We start from the raw sequence: 26,948 nt of genomic DNA on the forward strand, positions 1-26,948 counted from the left end.
CAGCGACCCATGGTCCCTCAATAAAAGTTGCTTTAAATTGCATCCCCTATCGTCCCTGAAAGTTATGACATGGGTCACTGAAACATCGTGTATAATTCAATATTTATACGATTATAGTTTATATTTTCTTCTGTGTGTGTGTTAAAGTTAATAGAGAAGCCTTTCATCGATCTAATAGGCGACTTGCCTGTAAGTTATCGAATAATTGCCGTAGCGCAGGTGGTAAGGCGCTTTCTTGCTATTTTATGGATTCGGGTACGATTCCCGCAGACACCTGCAAACTTTTTCAATTATTATGAATTTTCTTTTATTGTCATTAAACTATTATACATTCAATAATAAATTTAAAAAATGAAATCCTCTTAACGGGAATCCGTATACCGACATTACAGGGCGAAAACTGCTTCGCATGCAGCGTCGTCATTTGTTGGCGGATTGTAAAGTTATTATAGGTTTTTGAAAATGCCAGAAGATTATCTACTGATGTACGTTGGGCAAATTAACAAAAAATTTTTAAAAAAATTATTTAAATAAATATATTAACATTATTGAGAAACAACAAGTAAATCTCAAAATCCCCCAACGTACTTCACTAGATAATGTTCTTACGTTCCCAAAAAGTCAACAAAAATGCAAGTCCGTCAAGAAATGACGATGCTGCATGCGAAATAAATAATAGAAGAATTTCGTATTCGGGAAGTCGCCAACACGAAATTCTTCTATTATTTATTTCGCATGCAGCATCGTCATTTCTTGACGGACTTGCATTTTTGTTGACTTTTTGGGAACGTAAGAACATTATCTAGTGAAGTACGTTGGGGGATTTTGAGATTTACTTGTTGTTTCTCAATAATATTAATATATTTATTTAAATAATTTTTTAAAAAATTTTTTGTTAATTTGCCCAACGTACTTCAGTAGATAATCTTCTGGCATTTTCAAAAACCTATAATAACTTTACAATTCGCCAAAAAATGACAACGCTGCATGCGAAATAGTTTTTGCCCTGTAATGTCGGTATACGGATTCCCGTTAGGGTAGTAGTCTAGTAAATCGACCGGTTTTGCAGGGTATTTTTCGGGAATTTTGTTAACTACCTAAATGAAATGCAAAAAATCTGAAAATTTTATATGTTACTAATACTATATTGAATTATACAAAAATATATATTTTTTAATTTTTACGATATTTTATTTAAATTATATAGGGTCAAAGTATGTGAAACAAAACATGTGCTGCTGGCCCGTGAGGTATCTCCAGTTTGGGTAATTAGAAATAAAAAGATGCAACGGATTAAGGTCGATTCACGTTACACCGTGCTGAGTCCGAGCCATGTCTGAAACGAGCTTGGCCGTGATTTGACCGATTCTCTACCGTGTCGAATATTCATGCTATACCGGCTTAAGTCCGAGCCGATAACGAGTCTATGCTATATATAATCGTTGAAAATTTTAAATACTTCAGTACTATTTCTAATCGCGATTAAACAATTAGTATCTATTGGATATTCAGCTCTTACTGCTACAAATGTTTTCAGAATTAGAGCTGGTAGCAATTGCTATTGCATTAGATGAAGAAGATCAAATTTTTAATATAAACAGCGTATAAAAGAATAAAAGAAGATGAGGAGTACATCCAATGTGGCGAAAAAGATCAGTAGAAGGAGAATTTGCTACACTTTATAAAAAATTATTGGATGATGAAAGTCAATTTTTTGGATATTTTAAAATATCTAAAGAGTGTTTCGCACTTTTATTAGAAAAAGTGAAACTGCGTTTGACAAACAAATCACAAGGTGGCACAAACCTATTTCATCTGTTGAGCGATTAGCAGTATGTGTAAGGTATATATTTTATTACTGCAAATTTCATATAAGATGTTATATAAAGTCTTTAATTAATATACGTATAAAATTTACAATTGTTGGAAGTATATAAAGTTTTCTTGTAAAGGATCTACAGAAGGTGACGATGTAGCTAGAGGTGCTGTAAATGTGAGTGTTGAAGATAGTGGAAGAGGTCTACTCTCTGTCGATGGACCTGGTGATGTTAACTTTCCATTCCTATTCTTGCACCACATTAAAAATTCTCCCTCTTGCAATATGCTGATAATAAGAGGAAAATTTTTTTAAAATAGGTGCCAGACCGATTAAAATGCGTCAATTGGAGGAGTTTCCTGTTGATATTTCTTTTTATTATTTTCTATACTATATTTCATTAACAGTTGAGAAGCAGTTTCGGACTGTTGTGGTATAATTTGAGATACTTTCCGACCATTACTGCGTTTGTCTTGTGAGCTATTTGGAATCTCTGTTTGTTTTTGTGTTATTGTTTCTATTGTATTATTGCTTGACTGTGATGCCGGTAACACCAAATCGTCTATTTCCTGTATCTATCCACCAAGAGATGATTCGCCGGGTTATCTTCAATTCCGGAGTGGTCGGTTTGAAAATGGTTCGTTACTTCGATCTCATTATTAATATTTATATTCGAGATTGTCTCTCTCTCTCTCTTGAATATGCGGCATTAAGAATTTGAGTATGTCCTCATATTTATATTTCTTATTTGATTGGAAAGCTTGACCACTCTTCGTCTTTCGCTTATTTATTGATCGCTTAAATGGATCTCTTATATTCGACCATCTTTTTTTAAAGATGTAACCTTAAAGAAATAGAGGCAGCTCTTATTATAACATATAACTTTTAATTTGTTAGGTTTTTAGCAACTGGCGACTCTTTTAAAACGATTTCATATAGTTTTAGAATAGGCCATTCTACGGTGGGCGAAATTGTAAAAGCAACATGTCGAACAATTGTTGACATATTAATGGAAGAAGTAATGCCACAGCCTTCTGAGGAAATATGGAGAAATATTGCTCGAGATTTCGAAAATTTATGGAACTTTCCTAATTGTATCGGAGCAATCGATGGGAAACATGTTGTGATCGAAGCTCCTGCTAATACGGGTTCTATATACTTTAATTACAAGCATACATTCTCCATTGTATTATTAGCTTTAGTAGATGTACGCTACAAATTTATATTTGTCGACGTTGGTTCTTATGGAAGGAACAGTGATGGTGGGATTTTTGCTAAAACAAATTTAGCGAAAAAATTGGAAAATGGTACACTGAACATATCCCTTGAACAATATTTGCCAAACATGCAAATCAAAGCGCCATTCATCATAGTAGGCGACGAAGCATTCTTGCTAAAAACTTATTTAACGAGGCCCTATCCTGGAAAACAATTAATTATGGATAGTGATAAAAGCAATTACAACCATAGACTATCATTGGCGCGCCGCTTAGTTGAAAATGCATTTGGCATTTTGACACAAAAATTTAGAATTTACTGCAGAAGAATTAAAATGGCTCCTAAAAATATTGATTATGTTACTTTAGCAACTTGCGTGTTGCATAATTTTTTACGAGAAAGGAATGCCATTATAACACCTAATTTTTATAAGGTCTGGAACAGATAATCCAAGGCCACATCTATTAACATCAATTACTAATCAATCAGGGAGACCTGCTAATGATGCCTTTGCAGTTAGAGAAATTTTTAAAAGCTATTTTGCATCAACCACTTCATAATTTTATGTAAAGTTTAACTTTTATATGTCAAATTATTTTTCTGCCGTTACAATTATATATTTGAATTCAAATTGGATAAGATAATAAAATATAAATATTATTGACAAGTACCTGTTTGACTCAATTCTTCAGAAATAGCTTTCCAGATCGATGCTTTAAACGAAGAATCTAAATACTTCGAATGCCTCATATCATAAATTGCTGCGTATTTTCGTAAACATTCTATTAATTTTTCGTCATCTATTATCGCTGCCATCACTGCTAATTATATGATACTATATCAGTTACCTTTACTGTTACACAGACAATAACATACTAAATATTATAAATAAATATATCGAGGTCTGGGCTAACCGGAGCCATCTAGTTAAGAACAAAACATTTAAATTAAAATTAAGTGTTACTGGTTCGGCCGAGGCACGGTCGACCATCGGCCGAGTGTCGTCCGTGTTTCGATTAAAACTCGGTGTAGTGTGAATCGTTACATTGTCAAATACTTAAAAAATTTTTCATCATAACACTGATCGGACACGGCTCGGACCCAGCACGGTGTAACGTGAATCGACCTTTATTGTTCAGTAAAATTGTCATTCTGGCCGGAACCAGAAAAAATTAATTTAGTTGAAAAATAACAAAATGGCGGACTTCGAAAAAAACAGGTACAATTTTTTTAGTGTAAATTGGTCTGTAACTTGAAAAATAATAGATGATAAAAAATGATTCTAGTTCCGGCCACAATTACACATGTGTAGAACAACCTGTTGTAAAAGTTTCAGCCCGATCGGTTCAATAGAAAATCTGTTATGCCTCAGGCCGACCGAGGAAACGTGGTTTCGAGAAAAATGCGTTTAAAATTTGGCTAATTGTACTTTCATCCTCACACTAATCGTCGATCCCTGGTGTGTACAACAAGCCTTTGGTCTCTTCATACGTGTCAAACACGGGTATATCTGGTTATATCCTTTCGTATATCAAAAGGTATACGAAACTCCAAGGAAATATAAAGGTAATGAGTCATAATAGTGAGGAATAACCGTTAGCAGCTGTCGCCCAACTTACAGCGTTCAATTATGCGGCGCTCTCGAATATATGTTATATCTTTGTTAATCTTTTGAATATCGGTTTAAAATTTATACACCATATTCTCATGTCGGTATACTATCGAAATATGAAGAAAAAATTTTTTCGGCCCAAACAACTAGACTACTACGTTAACAACAATGCGTAACATATGCGTCATAACAAAATTGATCGATGTTACGTATTATGTTTGAATTTCTTTATTTATTATAAAATGTAATAAGTCAGTGGCTGCCTATAAATATTTCATCATTATACATTTAATTTGGCCAGTTTTCATCAAAGCTGGCCGAAAATGATTTTGCTTCGGCTAGCTCGGCTTGGCTCGTTGGCTAAACGAACGAAGATCGAGCGTGAGAAAGTGAGGTCCGAGAAAACTATACCTTTCTCTCTCGTATTTAAAATATACCGAAGCCAAACGAAAGAGTCCGTAACATGTACACTGCAGGCCAAAAGTTTAGGACCACTTGGTAAAATTGTCAAAAAGACAGGCTTTTCTTTAACACTAAAACGTACCAAGCGGGGTCAAATGACCCTTTTTAAATGTAAACACATGTGTATAAAAAATCCTCGGTATGTTTAGTGTTAAGGAGATGCATTAAGCGACTCAAACACTCATTCACGTTCATCTTTCAAATTATTAGGAATATGAACTTTTTTGTAGAGATTAAATTTACTTTTTTGACTGTACTGAAGCGCGCTACAAACTCGGTTTCTCAAAATTATAAAAAAAAAATTCATAAAAATTATAAATACATGTAATTTTGTTGGTTCTAATAATATTGAAAATTAGGCCTTGTAGCGCCCTAAAGAAAACTTCTATGACTAATTTGAGATCAAGAAGAAACAAATATACCTAAAAATGTGGAAGATTTTGTTGAAAAACTGAATTAGCTATTGAAAGACAAGTTTTACACGGTTTTACCGACGGAGAAGTTTCACAGTGCGTTAGACAAGGACGGGCCTATTAGCTCTCTCGCTTTAGAAGGGTTTCCCACTCTCTCCCCACTATTCCCCGCTAAACAAACCAACTCTCCTACACACAGCAAGATGATTGGCTAACGCTGCCTGTTGGTGTGAATCCGTAGCGGAATGGAAGAACAAATAATTATTTGTATATTTCAGGGTTAGGTTTTCGCAAATCGGGCGTTGTACCGCCCTTCCATATCATTTCCGACAGCTACTATAAATTTCTCAAATCATTTTATCATCTACAAGTCTCAAAAAACTTGAATTAGTTGACGAAAGCGTGACTCGTAGCAGCCGACGCTAATCGCTAAGTTGTGTAGCGCATCACCTACGAGCTCCAACACACAGCAAGACGGCTGGCTAACGCCGACTGTCGGTGATTCCATAGCGCAATGCAAGAATAAATCATTATTTCTAAGTTTTAGGGTTAGGTTTTCGCAAAACCGATTTCGTACCGCCCTTCCATATCATTTCGGGAGGCTACAGTAAAATTTTTAAAGTATTTTATCATCTACAAGTCTCAAAAAATTTGAATTAGTAGACGAAAGCGTGACTCGTATCAGCCGACGCTGATGCGCTACACAACTTAGCGATCAGCGTCGGCTGCTACGAGTCACGCTTTAGTCAACTAATTCAAGTTTTTTGAGACTTGTAGATGACAAAATGATTTGAGATATTTATAGTAGCTGCCGGAAATGATATGGAAGGGCGGTACAATGCCGGATTTGCGAAAACCTAACCCTGAAATCTACAAATAATTATGTTCTTCCATTCCGCTACGGATTCACACCGACAGGCAGCGTTAGCCAGCCATCTTGCTGTGTGAAGGAGAGTTGATTTGTTTAGCGGGGAATAATGGGGACCGACTGGAAACCCCTTCTAAAGCGAGAAAGCTAATAGGCCCGTCCTTGTCTAACGTACTGTGAAACTTCTCCGTCGGTAAAACAGTGTAAAACTTGTCTTCTAATAGCTAATTTAGTTTTTCAACAAAATCTTCCACATTTTTAGGTATATTTGTTTCTTCTTGATCTCAAATTAGTCATAGAACTTTTCTTTAGGGCGCTACAAGACCTAATTTTCAATATTATTAGGACCAACAAAATTACATGTATTTATAATTTTTATGAAAATTTTTTTTTATAATTTTGAGAAACCGAGTTTGTAGCGCGCTTCAGTACAGTCAAAAGAGTAAATTTAATCTCTACAAAAAAGTTCATATTCCTAATAGTTTGCGAGATAAACTTGAATGAGTGTTTGCGTCGCTTAATGCATCACCTTAAGCGCGTGTAGTTTGGCAACCCTAAGAGGTAGAACAAATTTAAGGATATCGTCGTGAAGCTTATTAAATTCCGCCTCCTACTACATTGATTTGACCTGAAAAAATCTAATGGATGCCTGTGTTAAAGGAGAGGAATATGATAACATTTTTGACGTCTCTTTATTTATGGATATCAAATTTCAATTCTTTGCACCGTTCATAATAATTGTCTGAGGCATTTGAAATTCAAATAGGTGAAATCTTGAATCTTTAGCTTTCATTCAAGTCCAAAAACGTTTATAAATTTTTATTAGGTCCGCAGTTATTTGATAATTAATGAAGCAGTGTACGGCCAGTATTTTTTCCGTAAAACATCTGCTCGCTAAGCTCTTGAAACATTCAGGTCGGTATAAATTATGGGTGCCAAAAGGGGGAACCACGTTTAACTTTTCTTTAATTTCATTAACTACTATTCTACGGTTTCAAATAAATCAATGAAAGCTTAAATACAATTAATATATTTATACTTTTATTGATTGAATTGGAACACGTAGTGTTGTTAATAATCAAAATAAAAAAAAATTAAAAGTGGTACCCGTTTGGCACTCATAGTTTATATCGACCTGCATTTGTTCTTAGAGCTTAGCGAGCAAATGTTTTGCGGATAAAATGCTGGTCGCGCACTGCTCGACTAATTTTCAAATAACTGCGGATCAAATAACAATTCATATATATCTTTGGTCTTAAATGAAAGCTTAAGTTTCAAGCTTTCATATACTTAAGTTTCAACTTCGTAAGACTATTACTATACCCGGTGCAAGTCATTGAAATTGAATATCCATATATAAAGAGATATCAAGAATTTTACGTTATCTTTCACCTTTAATACAGTCACCCATTAGATTTTTTTAGGTCAAATTAATGTAGCAAGATGCGGAATTTGATAAGCTTCACGACAATATCCTTAAATTTGTTCTACCTCTTAGGGTTGCCAAACTACACGCACTTAAAGAAGAGCCTGTCTTTTTGACAATTTTACTAAGTAGTCCTAAACTTTTGGCCTGCAGTGTATGTACTGAAGTATTGGTATACGTTTGCAACGTTTTAGGAGGCAGTACTGGGGGTAGGTGCTCTCACGGATGCTTGAGCAGCTTTGTGTGTTAGTGAGTTCGTGGAGGGACAGTAGGGGATCATTTTAGTCCCAGACTGACTTCACTGCTGGTCAACAGACCCCTTTTTATCTTGTAATGTCGTTTCTTCTGTAATGTCACACAATGTGTTTGAAAAAATCAAATCAGGATTGAAATATTCTAAAACTAAAGATCACAATTTAAATGATTATGGTTGGCGTGTTCTTACATTACTTAATCTATGGCAAAGTAATATTCTGAAATTCGGTATATGGAGAACTGCTTTTTCTATAGATGAGATAAAGGCAAAATCGTATGCGAAAACGTCATTGAAACAATTTATTCGAGGAAAACTCACGATTTTGTCTGAAATTTGAAGGTTTTTGCACTTGTGATGGTTTTGTATTGTATTTTCACTTATATTTCGGGAAAAAATCTATAACGGGGTATAAATTCAGTAAATGTGGGTTAGGTTCTCGTATTGTGATAAACTTATTACAACCGATTTTCAGTATAATACCTGCAGGCAAAAAATCTCAGTTCCATCTATATTTCGAGAATTATTTCACTAATTTGCATTTTGTCGTGCATTTGGAAAACCTAGGATTAAAATGCACAGGTACTATTAGAGAAAATAGAGTCCAAAATAATAATGTTTTGAATAATAAAGCTCAAAGAGGTGAGTATATTGTGAAGCATGATAAAAATAGCGATATTAACTATATTACTGTTATGGATTCGAAGCTAGTTTCGATTATTTCTAATACTGCATTGGTAACTCCGTTATTACCTTCGAAAAGATATAGTTCGCAACAACGAAAAAAAGTTGAGGTTCTTTTCTTGAAAGCTGTTCGAGCCTACAACCACTTTATGGGTGGTAATGATGTCCAAGATGGACATTGCAATAATTTGTTTCCGAGTACTCGCTCAAAAAAGTGGACGTAGATTGTTTTTATAAGACTCATCCAAGCTTCTATCGTAAATATATTGGTAATATGCAATGCTACCACTGTTGAGGAAAAAAAAGTTGAAAGAAAAGATTTTACATTTTCAACAGCCAAAAGTTACATAAGACAGGGGCAACTAAAAAGAAAAGTACACGACATGCATAAACTAACGCAACTGAAATCCTGTTCTAATTGTGCCTTAAGAACTAGAATTTTCTACGAAAAGTGGGCAATTTCATTTTGTATTCAATGTTTCAAGAAATAGCACTAAAAATATTAACGTATTCGTGAGAGGCACAAGGGGACTCACTTTAATAAAGCACCCCAAAGGAAACAAAATTGTACTACGTCCTCGTCGTTGTCTCTAGATTATGCAATAAGTAGAATATGTGAACCTTAATATTTTTTTCCAGAAACTAATGAATTTAATACAAAAATTAACACAATAAAAATATCTTAGAATCGATCAAAGAATGCCCTAAACATTTTTCAGAATAAAAAAAAATTGGAAATTAAATTTTATTATGTTTGAAAACCAAAAATCATCTCTAAAAATTTGTACAAAATTTTAGGATATTCTTTAATAATTTCTAAGGAATTTTTTCTTAGATAATATGTACTAAGCTCAATAGTTTCCAAGAAAAAAATTAGCTTGGATTTATGTAGAATATTTTCGTTTTTGCCCCCATATTGTAAAATGGAATGGTTCCATGATTAAATCAAAATTCTGTGTTGAACTTCAACTGCCATCATCACCCCTGGTTATAATTAGAGCTTGAATTCTTTGCGGGAACATTAAAGCAAAAAATCCGGAATAAACATTTTGTAACGAAAATTATCACGTTTTTTATGTTAAAATCGATAATATATTTTTGCCTTGATGCCCAATCAAAATTTGAAGCGCGGATTTTAAAAGAGCATAAAATTCTACGTCTGAATATTTGGAAAAAACGTTTTTTCGACTTCGATAACATAAGAAACAATCGCGTTGGTGAGGCTGAAGTTAGCCCACGCTTTCAGCCCACCCTTACGAGCACCAGCAGTTGAAAAACACTGCGAATGCTTAATTCCGCTGAAAATTGCTATATTTCATAATTTCAGTCAATCAAAAAACTTAGATTGCTTATAAAACAATAAACTAAATTTATTTGAATGATAAAAAAATACCCTCTAAAACCTTTTATTAGCAATAATCCAAATAAACCTCAACCGACAATTTTTATCAATAATCGTGTTGTAGAAAATTATTTTTAATTTTCTTTAAATATCCTATTTTGTAGTCTATTAAGTGCTGAATAAAATAGTATAGTTTTCGTAAAGGATCGCAACTCCCTTAATAGCTTTTTTTAAGCAAATGACTGAAATTTCACTCGAAATCTCAGTTATTTGCTTAAATAAGGATATGAAGAGTGTAACATTACTCCCGTCATTGTGAGGGGCCGCTCTCATTACAGGTTTTCCATTACCTACGCCTGTCCTTATTCATCGTTAACAGGGCGTCAGTTGGTCAGTTGGGTGGCCAACAACCCTACGTTATCATTTGGGTCTTTCGACCCCATTCTCAATGCATCTCATACGGCCCTGCGGCCGTGCATTTGGACGGTAGCGATAGCCAGGGTCGCTTAGTGTGTTAGGTCGTGGAGAGAGGGGAGGATTCCGTACGTAAGTCCGAGCCTCGCAAACCTACATGCTGAGGAGCATACATTTATCCCTCACCACCCACACATAGGTGGTGGTGAGGAGTGCGGAAACATGTGATATCATTGCCAAGCATAGAGCTTGCCAGGGGCGGACAACCACGGGGGCAATTTTCGCGGTCCGTCCAGCCATAGCGCAAGTCTATGGGATTACGGAGGGCACCGAGACACATTCCAACGGGCTAACTACGCCCCTGCACAACCCACTATATATATGCATTGGCCGGTATCCAGTCGTGACGTACGTGCAGACTGGCCTATAGCACACGTCTCACGTACGAAAACGAACTCACGGCGGTTGAGTGCCGCGTCACGCGCTCACTAGCACGTACGGACACATCAGCACAGTCCCATGGTCGCGCTCCGACCAGTGCAGCCAGATCGTGGTCGGACTTTCGTCCCCACCCCGCTGTCTGCTACGCACGCAGCTCCCACACAAAGAAAGCGGCTGCTAGGTTCGTGAGATGCTTCACCAGTCGTTGCACGCACACTCTTCCACCGGGACATACGTGTATTGGTCTCCTCCGACATGCTTCGGTAGGTCTCGGGAGCGAAAAGGAACGATGTCGATTCTCGAACATCTCTCTTACTCTATACTACGTTTACCAACCGACTCGCGAAGCAAAAAAAAATCCTTTTCCTAATGCTTCGGTAAAAGTTAAATTACCAAAGGTCCCAGCTCGAAAAATTAAAACTTTCCTAAATTAGTTTTCAATTATTGTAAAATGCTTATTACGTAGCCATTAACTTAGATTTGATAATAAATACAAAAAATGCGTTCTTATAATATCAAATGAGTTGAGGTATAATAAACTCCATGTTTATGTATTAACCGTTTGACTGCTAAGTAATTCTTGCAAGAACGTACGAAAACTGCGCTGCGGGACATATTTCGACTTAATGTTGTCAAAAAAATAACACTCATTTAGACAAATATCAATCAATTTTAATCATTCTTTTCGTATTATAAAGAAACAATATTAAGGAGGTTCAGGGGTATGATACGTATATATATCATATACAGGGAGGTTCTCTAACGGCGGCATATAGGAGATTCGTGTTAGTTGACTACAGCGCTCAGGATGATGGTATCTGAGAGCGCTGATTGGTCAATATCATGTAGTGCCAACATGAAATGGTCCGTTACCAATAGATGAATACGAAAAATGAGACCCATCTGCCATTTTGGAGTGGAGAAGTGTTTGCATGCTAGTTGTAGAAGAAAGAGGTGTGAAATGGAAAAATGTCAAATACTGATGTTACTAAAGTAAAAATGAAAAATAATGAATGGAAAGTAAGAATATTCGAAATTTCCATTCATTATTTTCCATTTTTACTTTAGTAACTTCACTATTTGACATTTTTTCATTTCACACCTCTTTCTGCTACAACTAGCATGTAAACACTTCTCCACTCCAAAATGGCGGAGGGGTCTCATTTTTCGTATTCATCTATTGGTAACGGACCATTTCATGTTGGCACTACATGATATTGACCAATCAGCGTTCTCAGAAACCACCATCCTGAGCGCTATAGTCAACTAACACGAATCTCCTATATGCTGCCGTTAGAGAACCTCCCTGTATATATATTTCATATCAATGCAAATACTTTTAATTGTCTTGCTCTCAATATTAATATTAACTAAGTATATTATAGAAGCAACAGTATCATTAACTATAAAATTAAGTAATGTCGATATTCGCTTCAAGCTCTAATCGGTAATATTATTAATACTAAACGCATCAATAAATATTTTTTGGATGTTTTATTTAAAAAAGGGCATGTCACCTGCAGATTGCACATTTAGTGTCTATAATAAAAGATAAGGAAATAAAAATGAATTTCACAGATTTGAATTTAGTTATTTTTTTAATTTATGTAATAATTTTTATTATAGGGGCATAACCTCCTCTCCCTCCCCATCCTCTTCCTCTCCATCCTCCACCACGCAATTGCGCCCAATGCCGGCGCGCCTTTCCACCATCATATTTGTTATCTGTAAGATAATGGAAAATGAATAATTTAATTTATTAAGAATTAAATAAAAGAAAAATTTATGATAGTAAATTGACTGAAATGTGAATTTTTTACTACATAAATGAACTTATTACCAAAGCGACACACAAATTGCAGCTGAGAAAGAAAGATTGTATAAATATAATGACTGGAGGAGAAATAATAAATAAATATATTGAATATTAATACTTACGGTGACGTGCCAGCATTATTTACTGCGGCTGCAGCTGTTGCTGTTGTTGTTGTTGCTGCGGCTGTTTTTGCTGCTGCTTCACCAGCTGTCGCGACAGTTCTTCCAGCGCATCGCTGCGCTGGTGGGTGGTGGAACCCAAGTCAGCCATGGCGGCTATTTCATCTTCCATTTCAACTAAGGGAGAAACAAATTAATTCAATTAATTAAAAGAATACTTAAAATATAGAATGTGTACTGGACGGTGAAAAAAGTTTACTTATTATCTAACAATAATTGGTCGTTCGACGTTCTGAAAAATAAATTTATGAAATGAAACAAGAATAAATACTGGTAATTTACTAATAACTGCCTTGTGTAAATTATGTAAAAATATTACACAAGACATTTTATACTTTTCAAATTTTACATTATACAGGGTGTCCCACGAAAGATGGCCAAACTGATACCATTGGACAGGGGACGGAAATCTAAGTAAAAAGTTTCTAAAAACTTTTTTGCTAGCACTTTTGGTTCAAAAGTTATTTGCAATTAAAAATTATCTATTATAGTAGCTCCTTTTTTAAAGAGGAAGATTGTTTTGGTCGCATTGTAAGTTATAAAATGCTAAGATTCTGTGAATTAAAAAACTAAGAAAAATACAAAGCCAAACATCTACTTAAGCCTATTGAAGTGGTTGAAGACCGATCGGCAGCTTCGAGTTTGAGCGCTATAAAAACAATCAAAATATAAACACACCATATACTCAAGTAGATGTTTGGCTTTGTGATTTTCTTAGTATTCTAATTCACAGAATCTTAGCATTTTTCAGTTTATAACGCGACCAAAACAATCTTCCTCTTAAAGAAGGGCTACTATAATCGATAATCTTTAATTGCAAATAACTTTTTAACCAAAAGTACTAGGAAAAAAGTTTGTAGAAACTTTTTATTTAGATTTTCTTACCCTACCCGATGGTATTAACATGGCCATCGTTCGTGGGGAACCCTGTATATTGAGAAAAGTAAGAGTATACTTACGCTTCGAACATATGAACTAGCTGCTCCATAAGAGCTGAAATGTCACTTTAACAGAGCTACCTATAAGAGCTGGGCTATATAGCAATATTTTTATATTGAAATTGGTATAGTTTCTCACCAATTTAATATGTAAAGGTATATTAGAAAGAGTTAACCTTGATCAACAAATTATGCAAGTAAATAATTTGTCACCGGAAAATGTAAATATTCCCGATCATGAATAAATTAAACAATATTATATGTTACGTGTAACAGAATCATTTATGACAGTGGAACATAGGAATAGAGTTTTTTATTTAAAGTACTGCATGTGTGGATACCCTTAAATTAACGTATCTTCATGTAAAATGTATGCTTCAAATTAAAAAATATAATAAGTCATATGTAATAATAATGTGTAAATAAATGTACTTATTTTTTCAGCTAATTCTTTATCGTTTATGACTAGCTAATAAAAGAATTAGAGTAAGCCGAAAAATGGCTGTTTTGCTTTTGTAACGCTAAGTGAGTCTTGTAGCGCAGGCGGTAGAATGGCAGATTGTCACGCGGTGGGCTCGGGTTCGATTCTTGGCACAGATTTTTTTTTAATAGCCATTAACTTATTGGACTCAATAATAAATATAAAAATGCATTTGTTGCAGTTAAATATAAAAACATTGAGTTTACAAAATCTCAACTCACATTATTTGTTATAATAAGAACGCATTTTTTGCATTTATTACCAAACCTAACTAATTAATGGCTACATATAAGCATTTTATAAAAATTAAAAACTAATTTAGGAAAAAAATTTTGATTTCCATCGAGTTTTTGGGTAAACGCAGCATCACTTCACACGGATGACACGTTAAAATGTGTTGGTTAGCGGTAGTCGCTCTTCCTCTAAAGCAGAAATCTTCCGAAGTCCAAATCACACCTATACTGACAAGGCATAGCTGTGGGTGTATCCCTTTCCCTCAAATTCTCGATAGTGCGACTGACTAACGGTTAACTTCATTTTCGTTGCTAATAGCTGGAATGTGGCATCCCTGATAGGATGGACCAATGCTCCATATGACCAAAAACGCTACCATAGATCATCCCTACCTATTTTTTTTACATTTTAGACAAATGTCATTTTCTGTCTTCTTAAAAAAGATTCTTTTATTTTTTATTGTTTTATTGCTGACGAATTTGTTCAAAGTATAAAGAAAGTAGTAAATCTAATGACTAACATTGATCAAAGGCGGTTAATATCGGCCAACGTGATTGAAATTACCCGCGTATGCACGAAAATGATCAAGCTCATTTATAATCACCAATATGAAAATTGTCTATTTTAATGAAAAATATAAAACTTACATTAAATCACGACGTAGCTTTATTTATGGCAATAATTTTATAATATAGACTCATTTGCCACACACCCAAGTGCACACCCCATACAATGAAGTATAACTCTTATAAGAAACTCGTACATGAATTTGTTTTCGTTAGGAACGCCCGAATTTTCGACAAAGTCATCCAAAACCTTTATTACTATAAAGTTTCTGCCTTATTAATTCACAGTCTATCAGGATTATCGTATAGCTCAATTCTATTTTGCAAAATTAAGCGATCAATATTAACAGTTTGACCGATATTCGACTACTTTCCCCTATATCTATTTTAATATAAATTAGCTATAATGAAAGAAAATGAATATAGAAGTAAATATAATAATTTGTTTTTAATAACCTTACCTTTTAAAAATAAAAAGTATGTATGTATAGTAAGATATATTTATTACAGAAATTATTTTGATAAATGTGAAGGAAAAGGTTTTAAAATAAAAATATTTTATGCTATATTTAGATGTTTTCATTTATTAGAATTTACGTTTTTATAGTAAAAAATATGAATATTTCAATACATTTATTTTCTTATTTAAACCAAAGCAAAATATACCTTTACCTAACAACTATGGAGTTTAAGAATATGTTCTTGAAATAGTGAAAGATGTCTTGTTTAAGATATATAATTATTTGAAGTGAATAATTATAAATTAAATTAAAACGGGAAATTTGAGGGAATCATATAAATTTGTTGTAAACATTTCTATGTCATTTTCATTACCTTATATTATTTAAGATTGACATTTACTTTATATATTTATTAATAACCTGAAAAATTAAATATCTTTAATGAGAGATTCCCTATGACCCAGCTCGTTACAATTGTCTCGAAACTAGCTCAGTAAGCAACCCTATGGAATATACCTTCTAGAGATACCGCGTTAAAAAAAATATGCCTCGACAACTCTACTTCCATGGTGGTGTGGAAAAGAGTTTATTCTTTAAGGCACTTTTCACAAATACATTGAAAACATCAGGAGCTTAATGTTTCAACATAAAACATAGTGAAGATGTGTATTTCATTCATTGAGCAAAACAAGTAGTTAAAATAATAAACTTCGATGCCCTCTATCTATGGTTCTATTTGACGAAAATCATATTTTAACTAGCTAGAATTATAGCTAATTAAATGCCCTATACAAAATATTTGAACTTATTTTCGATTAAAATAGCCGAATTCAAAATATTAAATTAAATAAGTTAAAATTACAACATTTGTATCCTTTTCTCCTGAATAACTTTTTAACCGATTCCGCTACAAAGAATATTGTTGGATAATAGTTTTAGAGAATATTTTTCTGAGTAAAATAAAAAAAAAATTTATTCTACGGCGTATAGAAGTCGAAATATTTTTGGTTACCCCTTTTACACCCCCCCCCCCCGCTGTAAGCACACCCCTTATGATTTCGAATTTTTGCAAATTTTCACTCCTTAAGATTTACCGCTTTAAAAAAAAAAAATAAAACTAAATATAAAATTTTTTCTAATTATTTTTATTAATTTGATTGGAATACTCGCCGAGCTGGCTGAAAAGGATTTTTCCTCGACTCGCCGGATAAACGAAGGTAAGATTGAGAGCGAGTGATAGGTCCGAGAAAACTATACCCCTCTCTCTCGTAATCACTGGTTACCGAAGGTGAACGAAGTGAAGCGGTGGAAGCCGAAATACGCACGCATCGAGGTAATGGTGTGTGCCTCACCGATAGACGAGGCTACCTATGTGACTGTGAGAAGCTGGTAGTCATTGTGGGGGGTAGTTTCGTAGGCATTCTGGCATCACTGACTCAGCGTTGCCAACTCCGCATTTTGATTATGCTACGCTGTACAGTGATGTCAGTGATGCCAGAAACAAGCTTTTACCAACGAAAATGAAGTTAACCGCTAGCCAGCAGCAGTATAGAAAATTTGAAGAGAAGGGATATAACGAACGTTCAAGCCAGATTCGATGTTCTACTTCCCCTCCTCATGGGGACTTATAGAAATACCCGTTCTTGTTTTAGGACTCCCCGAGGCCGCTTCTCCTTATCTCAGGTTCCCTGGGTTGTTCGGAATGGCCCTGCCTTACTCGCCAGGACAACCTGGACATCGCTTTATGAAGCGCTGGTCTTTTCATCAGGGCCTCTGTCAATCAACGGTGTCTATCCTTGACGTTAACTATAATCCACTCGTGAGCCTGTCTGACGAGTCGATAACGTAGGGATTAATAATATCCGTTGTTCGGTAGCGTTTACATTCTTTATTCAGTTTCTCGGATACGTGACGGGGAACTTCATTACAAGGGAGTCGCGATCCCTTACGTAATTCAGACTATCGTATACAGCGTTTAATACGCTTTAAGATGGTATGGTGGAGAATAATCAAAAAGCTTTCCAGCTAATTGAAAAACTCAGCCCACGCTTACGTAAAATGAGGTTTTGAGTGAAATTGTACTTTTTTGCTTAAAAAAAGGTATTAAGGGGTTGCGATCCCTTACGAAAACTATACTATTTTATTCAGCACTTAATAGACTACAAAATAGGATATTTAAAAAAAATTAATATAATTTCCTACAACACGGTTATTGGTAAGAATTGTCGCCTAAGGTTTATTTTGATTATTGCTTGAAAACGTTTCAAAGGATATTTGTTTACCTGCAAATAAATTTAGTTTATTGCTTTATAAACAATCTAAGTTTTTTAATTGATTGAAATTATGAAATAGAGCAATTTTCAGCAGAATTAAGCATTCGCAGCGTTTTTCAACTGGCGCCAGTAAGGGTGGGCTGAAAGCGTGGGCTAACTTTTACCTCATATCGTATTGAAGGTTTCCTAAAAATTCGGAACCTTGGGCGTTAACCCGCCTATAAGCGCGTATTTTTTCTTTACGTGGGTAGACGCGTGGGGTACCACGGACACCCTATTTATTTTTTATTATTTAACGTAAAATATTTACGAATTCAAATTTATTTTTCAATAAATATCATCTATGCTATGTTCCCTTTTTGTATATAATACCAGTCAAATTTCTTTAAGTTACTTATATTAATTAAACGCTAATATTTATAATTGACTACACAAATTTTTCCCTAAGTTATCGATAAATTTCTGTTCTTGGGGGCTCTGGACACACCGCGCACCCATTGATTGATTAATAGGTTAAGTAACCAGAAAAATTACTTTCTCATCTAAAATAATTAATTGTGATTTGTTTTACTTCCAAATATTTTATTCTGAATTTTTTTCTGTAATATTTCGTTATTTTATTGTAGAGGTTTTTATCATGAATTAATTATTCTTGTTTATATTTTTTCTATATTATTTGATTATTAAGGCTTTTTAGTGGTAGAGGTTCTTAGTTTGAATAATATACTTTGAATTATTAGCCGTATTTTCTTTACATGTTAGTGTTTTTTCAGAGAAGGTTATAATATTCCCAATTTGATTCCAAAGAAAAACTATTTAACTAATTAAAGAACATTTTACATATTTTCATTAAATTACAGTTTTCATTTCCACATACAATTTTACAAATTGAACACAATTTGAGAAGAAAAACTCCATTTTTATTTGTAATGAATAATTTGCGAATCAAATGTAAACGATTCAATTCAACACATAAATTGTACGTTGATAATTGAAACAAATAATTTAATTCTATTCATAAATGAATTAATACATTTTTTAATCATTAACAAATAAAGTTATTTTTTTTTGTTAATTCTCAATATTTAATTTACTCATGAGTTTCATGAAAAAAAATTTAATTCGTAAATGATACTTATGAAAAAGAAAGTTATTTTTTAATTCACGAATGAATTTTTCCGAACTCTGTGTATAATATAGAAATATAACATTTATTCTCTTAAAATACTTAAAGAGGTATCAAATGTATATTTAATATATGTATATGTTATGTAACTTTGAAATATTAAAGCATTCTGGCTTATACTTCCAATGTTATGCAACAGTAATGTAATGGTTTACTATGAAGATTATTTAAACAATCTAGTTTTCGAATTTTTGCTAAAGGACCCCGCAATTTTCTTATGGAAATTGGGTTTCGGTGAAATTGCTTAAACTTTGTAAAAATATAGATGATTACTTGCTGACCAAAAGTTACCATAGACGTGACCTTCAATAATCAAGTTTACGACCTCTACTGCATTAATAAAGTCAGGAGAACTGGCTTAGCTCAGCATTGGAAATTGAATATCTAATTTTTTTTTTTTTCGCGTCATGTTTATTCAGCTATATAAAAGAAGAAACGATAATAAGTATTTAAGTATTTTATTTCTTCTAAAATAATGTTTTAATTTGTTAAATAATGATTAAGGCGTAATAAAGGTAAGTAATATTTTTTACATATACTTGCTGTTAAGGTACCAAACTGATTTCATTAATTGGTATAAGCTGATAAAGAAGTATTTTTTATGCCTAATTAAATCAAATGTAGGTAATTGCGAAGTGCCATATTAACTTCAACAATGGCCAATAAAAGACGTATGCCTTGTTTTATTTGTAACATAGCACTTCTTCCTAAAAATATGGCACGCACTGATCGAGATGAAGAAGTGCTATGTTACAAATAAAACAAGGCATACGCCTTTTATTGGCCATTGTTGAAGTTAATATGGCACTTCGCAATTAACTACATTTGATTTAATTAGGCATAAAAGATACTTCTTTATTAGCTTATACCAATTAATGAAATCAGTTTGGTACCTTAACAGAAAGCATATGTAAAAAATATTACTTAACTTTATTACGACTTAATAATTATTTAAGAAATTAAAATATTATTTTAGAAGAAATAAAATACTTAAATACTTATTATCGTTGCTTCTTTTATATAACTGAATAAACATGACGCGAAAAAAAAATAATAATTAGATATTCAAGTTCCAATGTTGAGCTAAGCCAGTTCTCCTGACTTTATTAATGCAGTAGAGGTCGTAAACTTGATTATTGAAGATCACGTCTATGGTAACTTTTGATCAGCAAGTAATCATCTATATTTTTACAAAGGTTATGCAAATTTCACCGAAACCTAATTTCCATAAGAAAATTGCAGGGTCCTTTTCTAAAGAACACCTTTAGATAATGTTATGGCATCTGTAGAACACTAGGATAGGTTGAAAATCTTTACAGAAGTTTGTTTGGAGAATACCGACTAAATTTATCCTGTAATGTCGGTATATTAATCAGAAGTTTATTTGGCAAATTTTGACCATATTTTTTTTACATATTTTAATGTTATTGGGTAGTTTTGGAAACCTCAGAAACTTATACAGTGAAGTATATTGGACACTTTTTGGAACATACAAAACTAAAAAATTTGTTTAAATAATTACCTTGTTATTTCAAATATCACATCTAAATTTTTATTTTTCAACGTACTGCCAAAATTAATCTCTTTGCATTTCTAAAAAGCCGGGTAACATGAAGGGCATTATTTCACTAACCCTTTGTACATTTTATGACAATATTTTATTTATTTATTTAGAATGTAGCGCGCGTGCGTTGTTATTTTTTAACGGATCTTCAGGTAATTGGACTTTTTAGAAACGTAGAGAAATTAACTAGAGTGGTATATCGGAAAATATATAAATTTATGCGTGGTTTTTAAAATAGAAATATAATTATTTAATCATTCTTCTTAGTTTTTCATGTTTCCAAAATTGTTCAACGTATTTTCCCGCATAGGCTTTTGGCGTTTCTAAAACTATCCACTATTACTAAAATTCATCAAAAAATACAGCCATAACTTGAAAAATAAATTTTCGCATTGTAGTAGACGGAGAGCTGGCTACATGTCGAACAACATGCCTCGGTCCATGGAATATTTAACATGGAAAAGGTTCGATCGACATCCAAAAAGCAAAGGCTCGACCGTCAGAAGGCGCGCAGGAAGATGTATGCGTGGGCGGGCGTTGAATCATGTAAATTTTCCGACAAAAAAATCTGACGATTGGCAAGACTGAAAATTTACAGAAATATTGAGGAACACGTGGAAAAGCAAGGAAAAAATTGTCAGAAGGTAAGTGGAAGATAAAGGGTTGTCAGAAGCTGCAAAAGTTGCGAAAAATGTCGGAAAATTTACATGTTAAGCGGCACTTCTGACAATTTGTATTTTTATTGTTTAGATATTTAATAAACTGTATGCAAATTGTGAAAAGACAAAGTGAAAGAGACAGTGAGAAAGTCGGACTCGAAGTACGAGAGTGTATTTCGGCGTGAGGCGCAGCGCTCAGCAGACCGATAGCTTTTCTTATGATTTTCACGCCCTACATTTTTTCTGGCACTTCTGACAATTTGGATTTTTATTGTGTACGTGTTAAAAAAGTTGTGTGCAAATTGTCAGCAGACGAACTGGAAGAGATTTATCAAAATTAAAGTGTAAAGTGTGATGGCATATTTGGACGCGCGGCGCCATGTTTAGTAAGACGATCGCTTTTTTCATGATTTTTGCGCCGTATAATTTTTATTGCAATTATAATTTCTTGAAATGTTTAGAAGAATATTTATAATCAAAATAAAAATAAATTTTTCAATATTCGATTTATAAATGTACATAATATATGAAAAAAAAATTATAGTGGGACTTCCCGCGTAAAAAAATTCAGTCTTAGAAAGATCTTGATAGTGATTTGAACGATATTCGTAAGATCTTTCAAAGATCTTACATTCGTATTTCATGAAGTCTTGCTCTCGTTTATTAACAAGACAAATTGTAAGATCTTTCTAAGATCTTTCTAATACAAAAATGGCGTTTTGGATTTTCAAAGATAATTTCAAAGATGGTTTCCAAGACGGTTTCATATATATTTTCAAATATGTTTTCCAAGACGGTTTCTAAGATAATTTCCAAGATGGTTTCCAATATGATTTCGAAGATAGGTTCCAAGACGATTTCAAAAATTTTTTGGTAAAATTTGTAATTGGTAACCCGAGTAGACAGCGAATATAGAGTATTCGATTCAATTGCCGATACTATAGATGCATTTTAAAAAATGCATTATAATTAATTAATTTATTTATTTACCTTAATATATTACCTGTTAAAATTATAGACTAACAGTTATCAATTAATTTTACAGCATGAAAATTTTTTTCCGCAGTGGGACTCGAACCTCGAACCGATGTCAGTCTCACGTGCCGCAGTCTTACATTTGGTCCACTCGTCTAAACTTCGATTTCTATCGATAACTATTTTCGCATGGATAGAAACAATGGACAAATATGTCGTATATTTTAAGTTAAATAAATGAAGTTATGTACAACAACTTTTAGGTTAGTTGATAGGACTAAACGTCGGACCGCTGCACGTGAGACTGACATCGGTTCGAGGTTCGAGTCCTACTGCGGAAAAAAATTTTCATGCTGTAAAATTAATTGATAACTGTTAGTCTATAATTATAACAGGTAATATATTAAGGTAAATAAATAAATTAATTAATTATAATGCATTTTTTAAAATGCATCTATAGTATCGGCAATTGAATCGAATACTCTATATTCGCTGTCTACTCGGGTTACCAATTACAAATTTTACCAAAAAATCTTTGAAATCGTCTTGGAACCTATCTTCGAAATCATATTGGAAACCATCTTGGAAATTATCTTAGAAACCGTCTTGGAAAACATATTTGAAAATATATTTGAAACCGTCTTGGAAACCATCTTGGAAATTATCGTTGAGATCATATTGGAAACCATCTTTGAAATTATCTTTGAAATCATATTGGAAATCATCTTTGAAAATCCAAAACGGCATTTCTGTATTTGAAAGATATTTGAAAGATCTTAGAAAGGGCTTACAATTTGTCTTGTTAATGGACGAGAGCAAGACTTCATGAAATACGAATGTAAGATCTTTCAAAGATCTTACAAATATCGTTCAAATCACTATCAAGATCTTTCTAAGACTGAATTTTTTTACGCGGGAAGTCCCACTATAATTTTTTTTTCATATATTATGTACATTTATAAATCGAATATTGAAAAATTTATTTTTATTTTGATTATAAATATTCTTCTAAACATTTCAAGAAATTATAATTGCAATAAAAATTATACGGCGCAAAAATCAAGAGAAAAGCGATCGTCTTACTAAACACGGCTCCGCGCGTCGAAATATGTCATCACATTTGGCACTTTAATTTTTATAAATCTCTTCCAGTTCGTCTGCTGACAATTTGCACACAACTTTTTTAACACGAACACAATAAAAATCCAAATTGTCAGAAGTGCCAGAAAAAATGTACGGCGTGAAAATCATAAGAAAAGCTATCGGTCTGCTGAGCGCTGCGCCGCCCGCCGAAATACGCTCTCGTACTTCGAGTCCGACTTTCTCACTGTCTCTTTCACTTTGCCTTTTCACAATTTGCACACAGTTTATTAAATATCTAAACAATAAAAATACAAATTATCAGAAGTGCCGCTTAACATGTAAATTTTCCGACATTTTTCGCAACTTTTGCAGCTTCTGACAACCCTTTATCTTCCACTTACCTTCTGACAATTTTTCCTTGCTTTTCCACGTGTTCCTCAATATTTCTGTAAATTTTCAGTCTTGCCAATCGTCAGTTTTTTTGTCGGAAAATTTACATGATTGAACGCCCGCCCACGCATACATCTTCCTGCGCGCCTTCTGACGGTCGGGCGTTAGCTTTTTGGATGTCGATCGAACCTTTTCCGTGTAAAATATTCCATGGACCGAGGCATGTTGCTCGACATATAGCCCAGCTCTTAGACTATTCCTGCGCGCCTTTTGACGGTCGGGCTTTTGCTTTTTAGATGCCGATCGAACCTTTTCCATGTTAAATATTCCATGGACCGGGGCATGTTGCTCGACATGTAGCCAGCTCTTAGACTATTGTGACGATTTACAGATATTACAGATTCCTGTCAATCTTTGTGATCTCAGGAATTTCACCCCCTAGCAAAGCGCGGTTAAGGGGATCCACGACCGACGAAAAATTTAACTCAAGCTTATCTTTGAAAATAATAAAAATATGAACGTTTTAGTAGAGGTTGAATTTACTCGTTTAACAGTGCTTAAGAGCGCTACAGGCTTAGAATTTCATTAAAACAATTTTGTTTTTTATGAAAATTATAAACAATAATATTTTGAAAATATTAATAATATTTAAAAAAAAAGTGCTGCAGTGCACTCAAGAAAAGTTCCATGAGTAATTTAAAACCAGAAAGAAGTAAATACGTTCAATAATGTCGAAGATTCTTTTGAAAAACTAATACAGCTATTCGAATATAAAATTTGCCTGCTTTATTGACCGAGAAGAATCGTCACGTGCTAGACCAAGACACGTATATATGTTGTCCCACTTTAGGGATATAAATACAGGATTGTCCAAATAAAACGAATCAGATCATGGACATAAAATGCTTCTTAACTAAGTAACTAGAAGAGTTAACAATTTTTGCTACAAAACATATTTGAACGCATATCAGAGCACGCTTCAAAAAGCTCTTATAGCAAAAATTGCTAACTCTTCTAGTTACTTAGTTAAGAAGCATTTTATGTCCATGATGTTTCGTTTTATTTGGAGAACCCTGTATTTATATCCCTAAAGTGGGAGAACATATATACGTGTCTTTGTCTAGCACGTGACGATCCTTCTCGGTCAATAAAGCAGGCAAATTTTATATTCGAATAGCTGCATTAGTTTTTCAAAAGAATCTTCGACATTTTTGAACGTATTTACTTCTTTCTGGTTTTAAATTACTCATGGAACTTTTCTTGAGTGCACTGCAGCACTTTTTTTTTAAATATTATTAATATTTTCAAAATATTATTGTTTATAATTTTCATAAAAAACAAAATTGTTTTAATGAAATTCTAAGCCTGTAGCGTTCTTAAGCACTGTTAGCCGAGTAAATTCAACCTCTACTAAAAAGTTAATATTTTTTATTATTTTCAAAGATAAACTTAAATTAAATTTTTCGTCGGTCGTGGATCCCCTTAATGATAAACTTTATATAACACTGTCTTTATAACGGATAAATTTTTGAAAACATAGGGGAGAAATCAATTATATATTTTCAAATGCTGATTAGTTTACCCGAATTAAATGTGTGTAACATATTCTAGAATGGAATTTATATAAGGATCGTGTTAATATTTTATTTAATGTTTTGAGATGTTTTTTATGATGACTATATGACTTCCGCCACAAAGCATAGTTCTGTATGTAGGATTCTCGACGGCAGTGAATAATTTGATTAAGAAATTTTTTAAATATACTGTAAAATATAATAAATAATATGTAAGGACATATAGGTATCTGTTTATTTCAATTATATATATATATATATATATATATATATATACAAAAATATGGTAAAATATACGTTGCTTTTATTTCAACCAACAAGATAGAATGTCTCCTTAAAAAATATATAATTGTATGGTAATAAATTTTATAATATATTTTTTGTTATAGGCCTAGACAAAATAGAATTTTTACAGTCGCATCATAATATGGATATTTATCAAAAAGCATTTGATATAATTGAACGTTATTTCGGTTCTGAAGAAGAAGATACGCGGATTGTTCCTTCTGTAGATACGCAAGATCAACAGTTTCAGTTCACAGCTCCGGATTCTTCCCAGCTGTCAGTTCAAAACTTTCAATTTTAAAGCAGCATGTATTTAATGATTCAAACATATTATAGCAGTCTAACTTTATTTCGATAGCATCTATTAAGAAACTTTAATGTCACACATACGAAAATGACTTATTTTAATTTTGTTCTGATATTAAATGATTTTCTTAAGATTGGAAAACTTAAACGATAAAATAAATAAATACATAAATTATATAGTGTAAAGTGAAACTACATATTCAATTTTATTAATTATTGTTATTAAAAATAAGCATTCAAAAATACGAAGCATATGCTTTTACCGATGCTCTTAGAAACTGACTTTATAATTTAAAATTAAAAATAAAATGTAAAATAAAGAGTTTTAATTATTTTATTATATAAAAGAATTAAAAAAGAATAATTTATCTACCATCATTGCACATTAGGCCAGGAGACCCAACAAAGAGGCCAAGAGAAAGATTAAGAAAAGTACGTATCCTAATATTTTATTTATAATTGTTTTACCTTACTACTGCTTGTATAAAAGTTATTTGATTATTGCTAATTTCTTTTGATATATCACTTTTTTTATTTTCCAAATTATCACTTTTATATTATAATTTAATTTAGAAATAAAATTGATAATACTATTCTTTATCTAATTAAATGTTATTTATTATTGTCATATATTACATAATATCAAAGTACCTAAAAGAATTAACATAATAGAACAATATAAAAATAACACTGTATCATTGTCTAAATTATTGTTATTTTTACATTACAACATTTTTTTTAACGTTTTGCGCTATATAGAATGTAGGTTTGAAACTTCGCTACATTTGCTTCGTTATAAACTTTTACGAAATAAAGCACAATTTAGTTCTAATTCGAAAATGATAAGGCGAATATCAGTGGCACGTTGAATAGTATGTACTAAGGTTGTCCGTAAAATGAGGTTCTGATGAACCTGCAGTCGCGAAGAATGATGTTATGCGGGATCTTGGAATACCAGCATATAGCATGATCGCCTTTTACTCCCCTTCACGGCGAGTTGTCTGCCAAGTTCATTCTTAACTTGGTTGT

General features: G+C 33.0%; 2 protein-coding genes across 3 annotated transcripts in view; both read left to right on the forward strand.

The window, feature by feature from the left end:
* Positions 1 to 26,237, forward strand: part of Kap-alpha1 (karyopherin alpha1) — a 183,310-nt gene extending 157,073 nt beyond the window's left edge. The window contains exon 7 of one of the 2 annotated variants that reach the window (XM_066734640.1): positions 25,718 to 26,237. In XM_066734640.1, coding sequence (XP_066590737.1) covers positions 25,718 to 25,914 — 197 coding nt within the window. In that variant the 3' untranslated portion in view covers positions 25,915 to 26,237. The remainder of the gene's footprint in view (positions 1 to 25,717) is intronic. The other variant, XM_066734639.1, reaches the window with a different exon arrangement.
* LOC136777932 (uncharacterized) lies at positions 1,389 to 3,604 on the forward strand. Its single transcript, XM_066734503.1, has 4 exons — positions 1,389 to 1,405; positions 1,760 to 1,843; positions 2,714 to 3,467; positions 3,524 to 3,604. The coding sequence occupies exons 1-4, from the start codon at positions 1,389 to 1,391 to the stop codon at positions 3,602 to 3,604; spliced, it is 936 nt and encodes a 311-aa protein (XP_066590600.1).
* Positions 26,238 to 26,948: the final 711 nt, after the last annotated feature.

Source organism: Prorops nasuta, unplaced genomic scaffold (genome assembly GCF_024137725.1).
Source record: "Prorops nasuta isolate Cenicafe-Biocafe unplaced genomic scaffold, Cenicafe_Pnas_1.2 PNAS00013, whole genome shotgun sequence".
Lineage (NCBI taxonomy): Eukaryota > Metazoa > Arthropoda > Insecta > Hymenoptera > Bethylidae > Prorops > Prorops nasuta.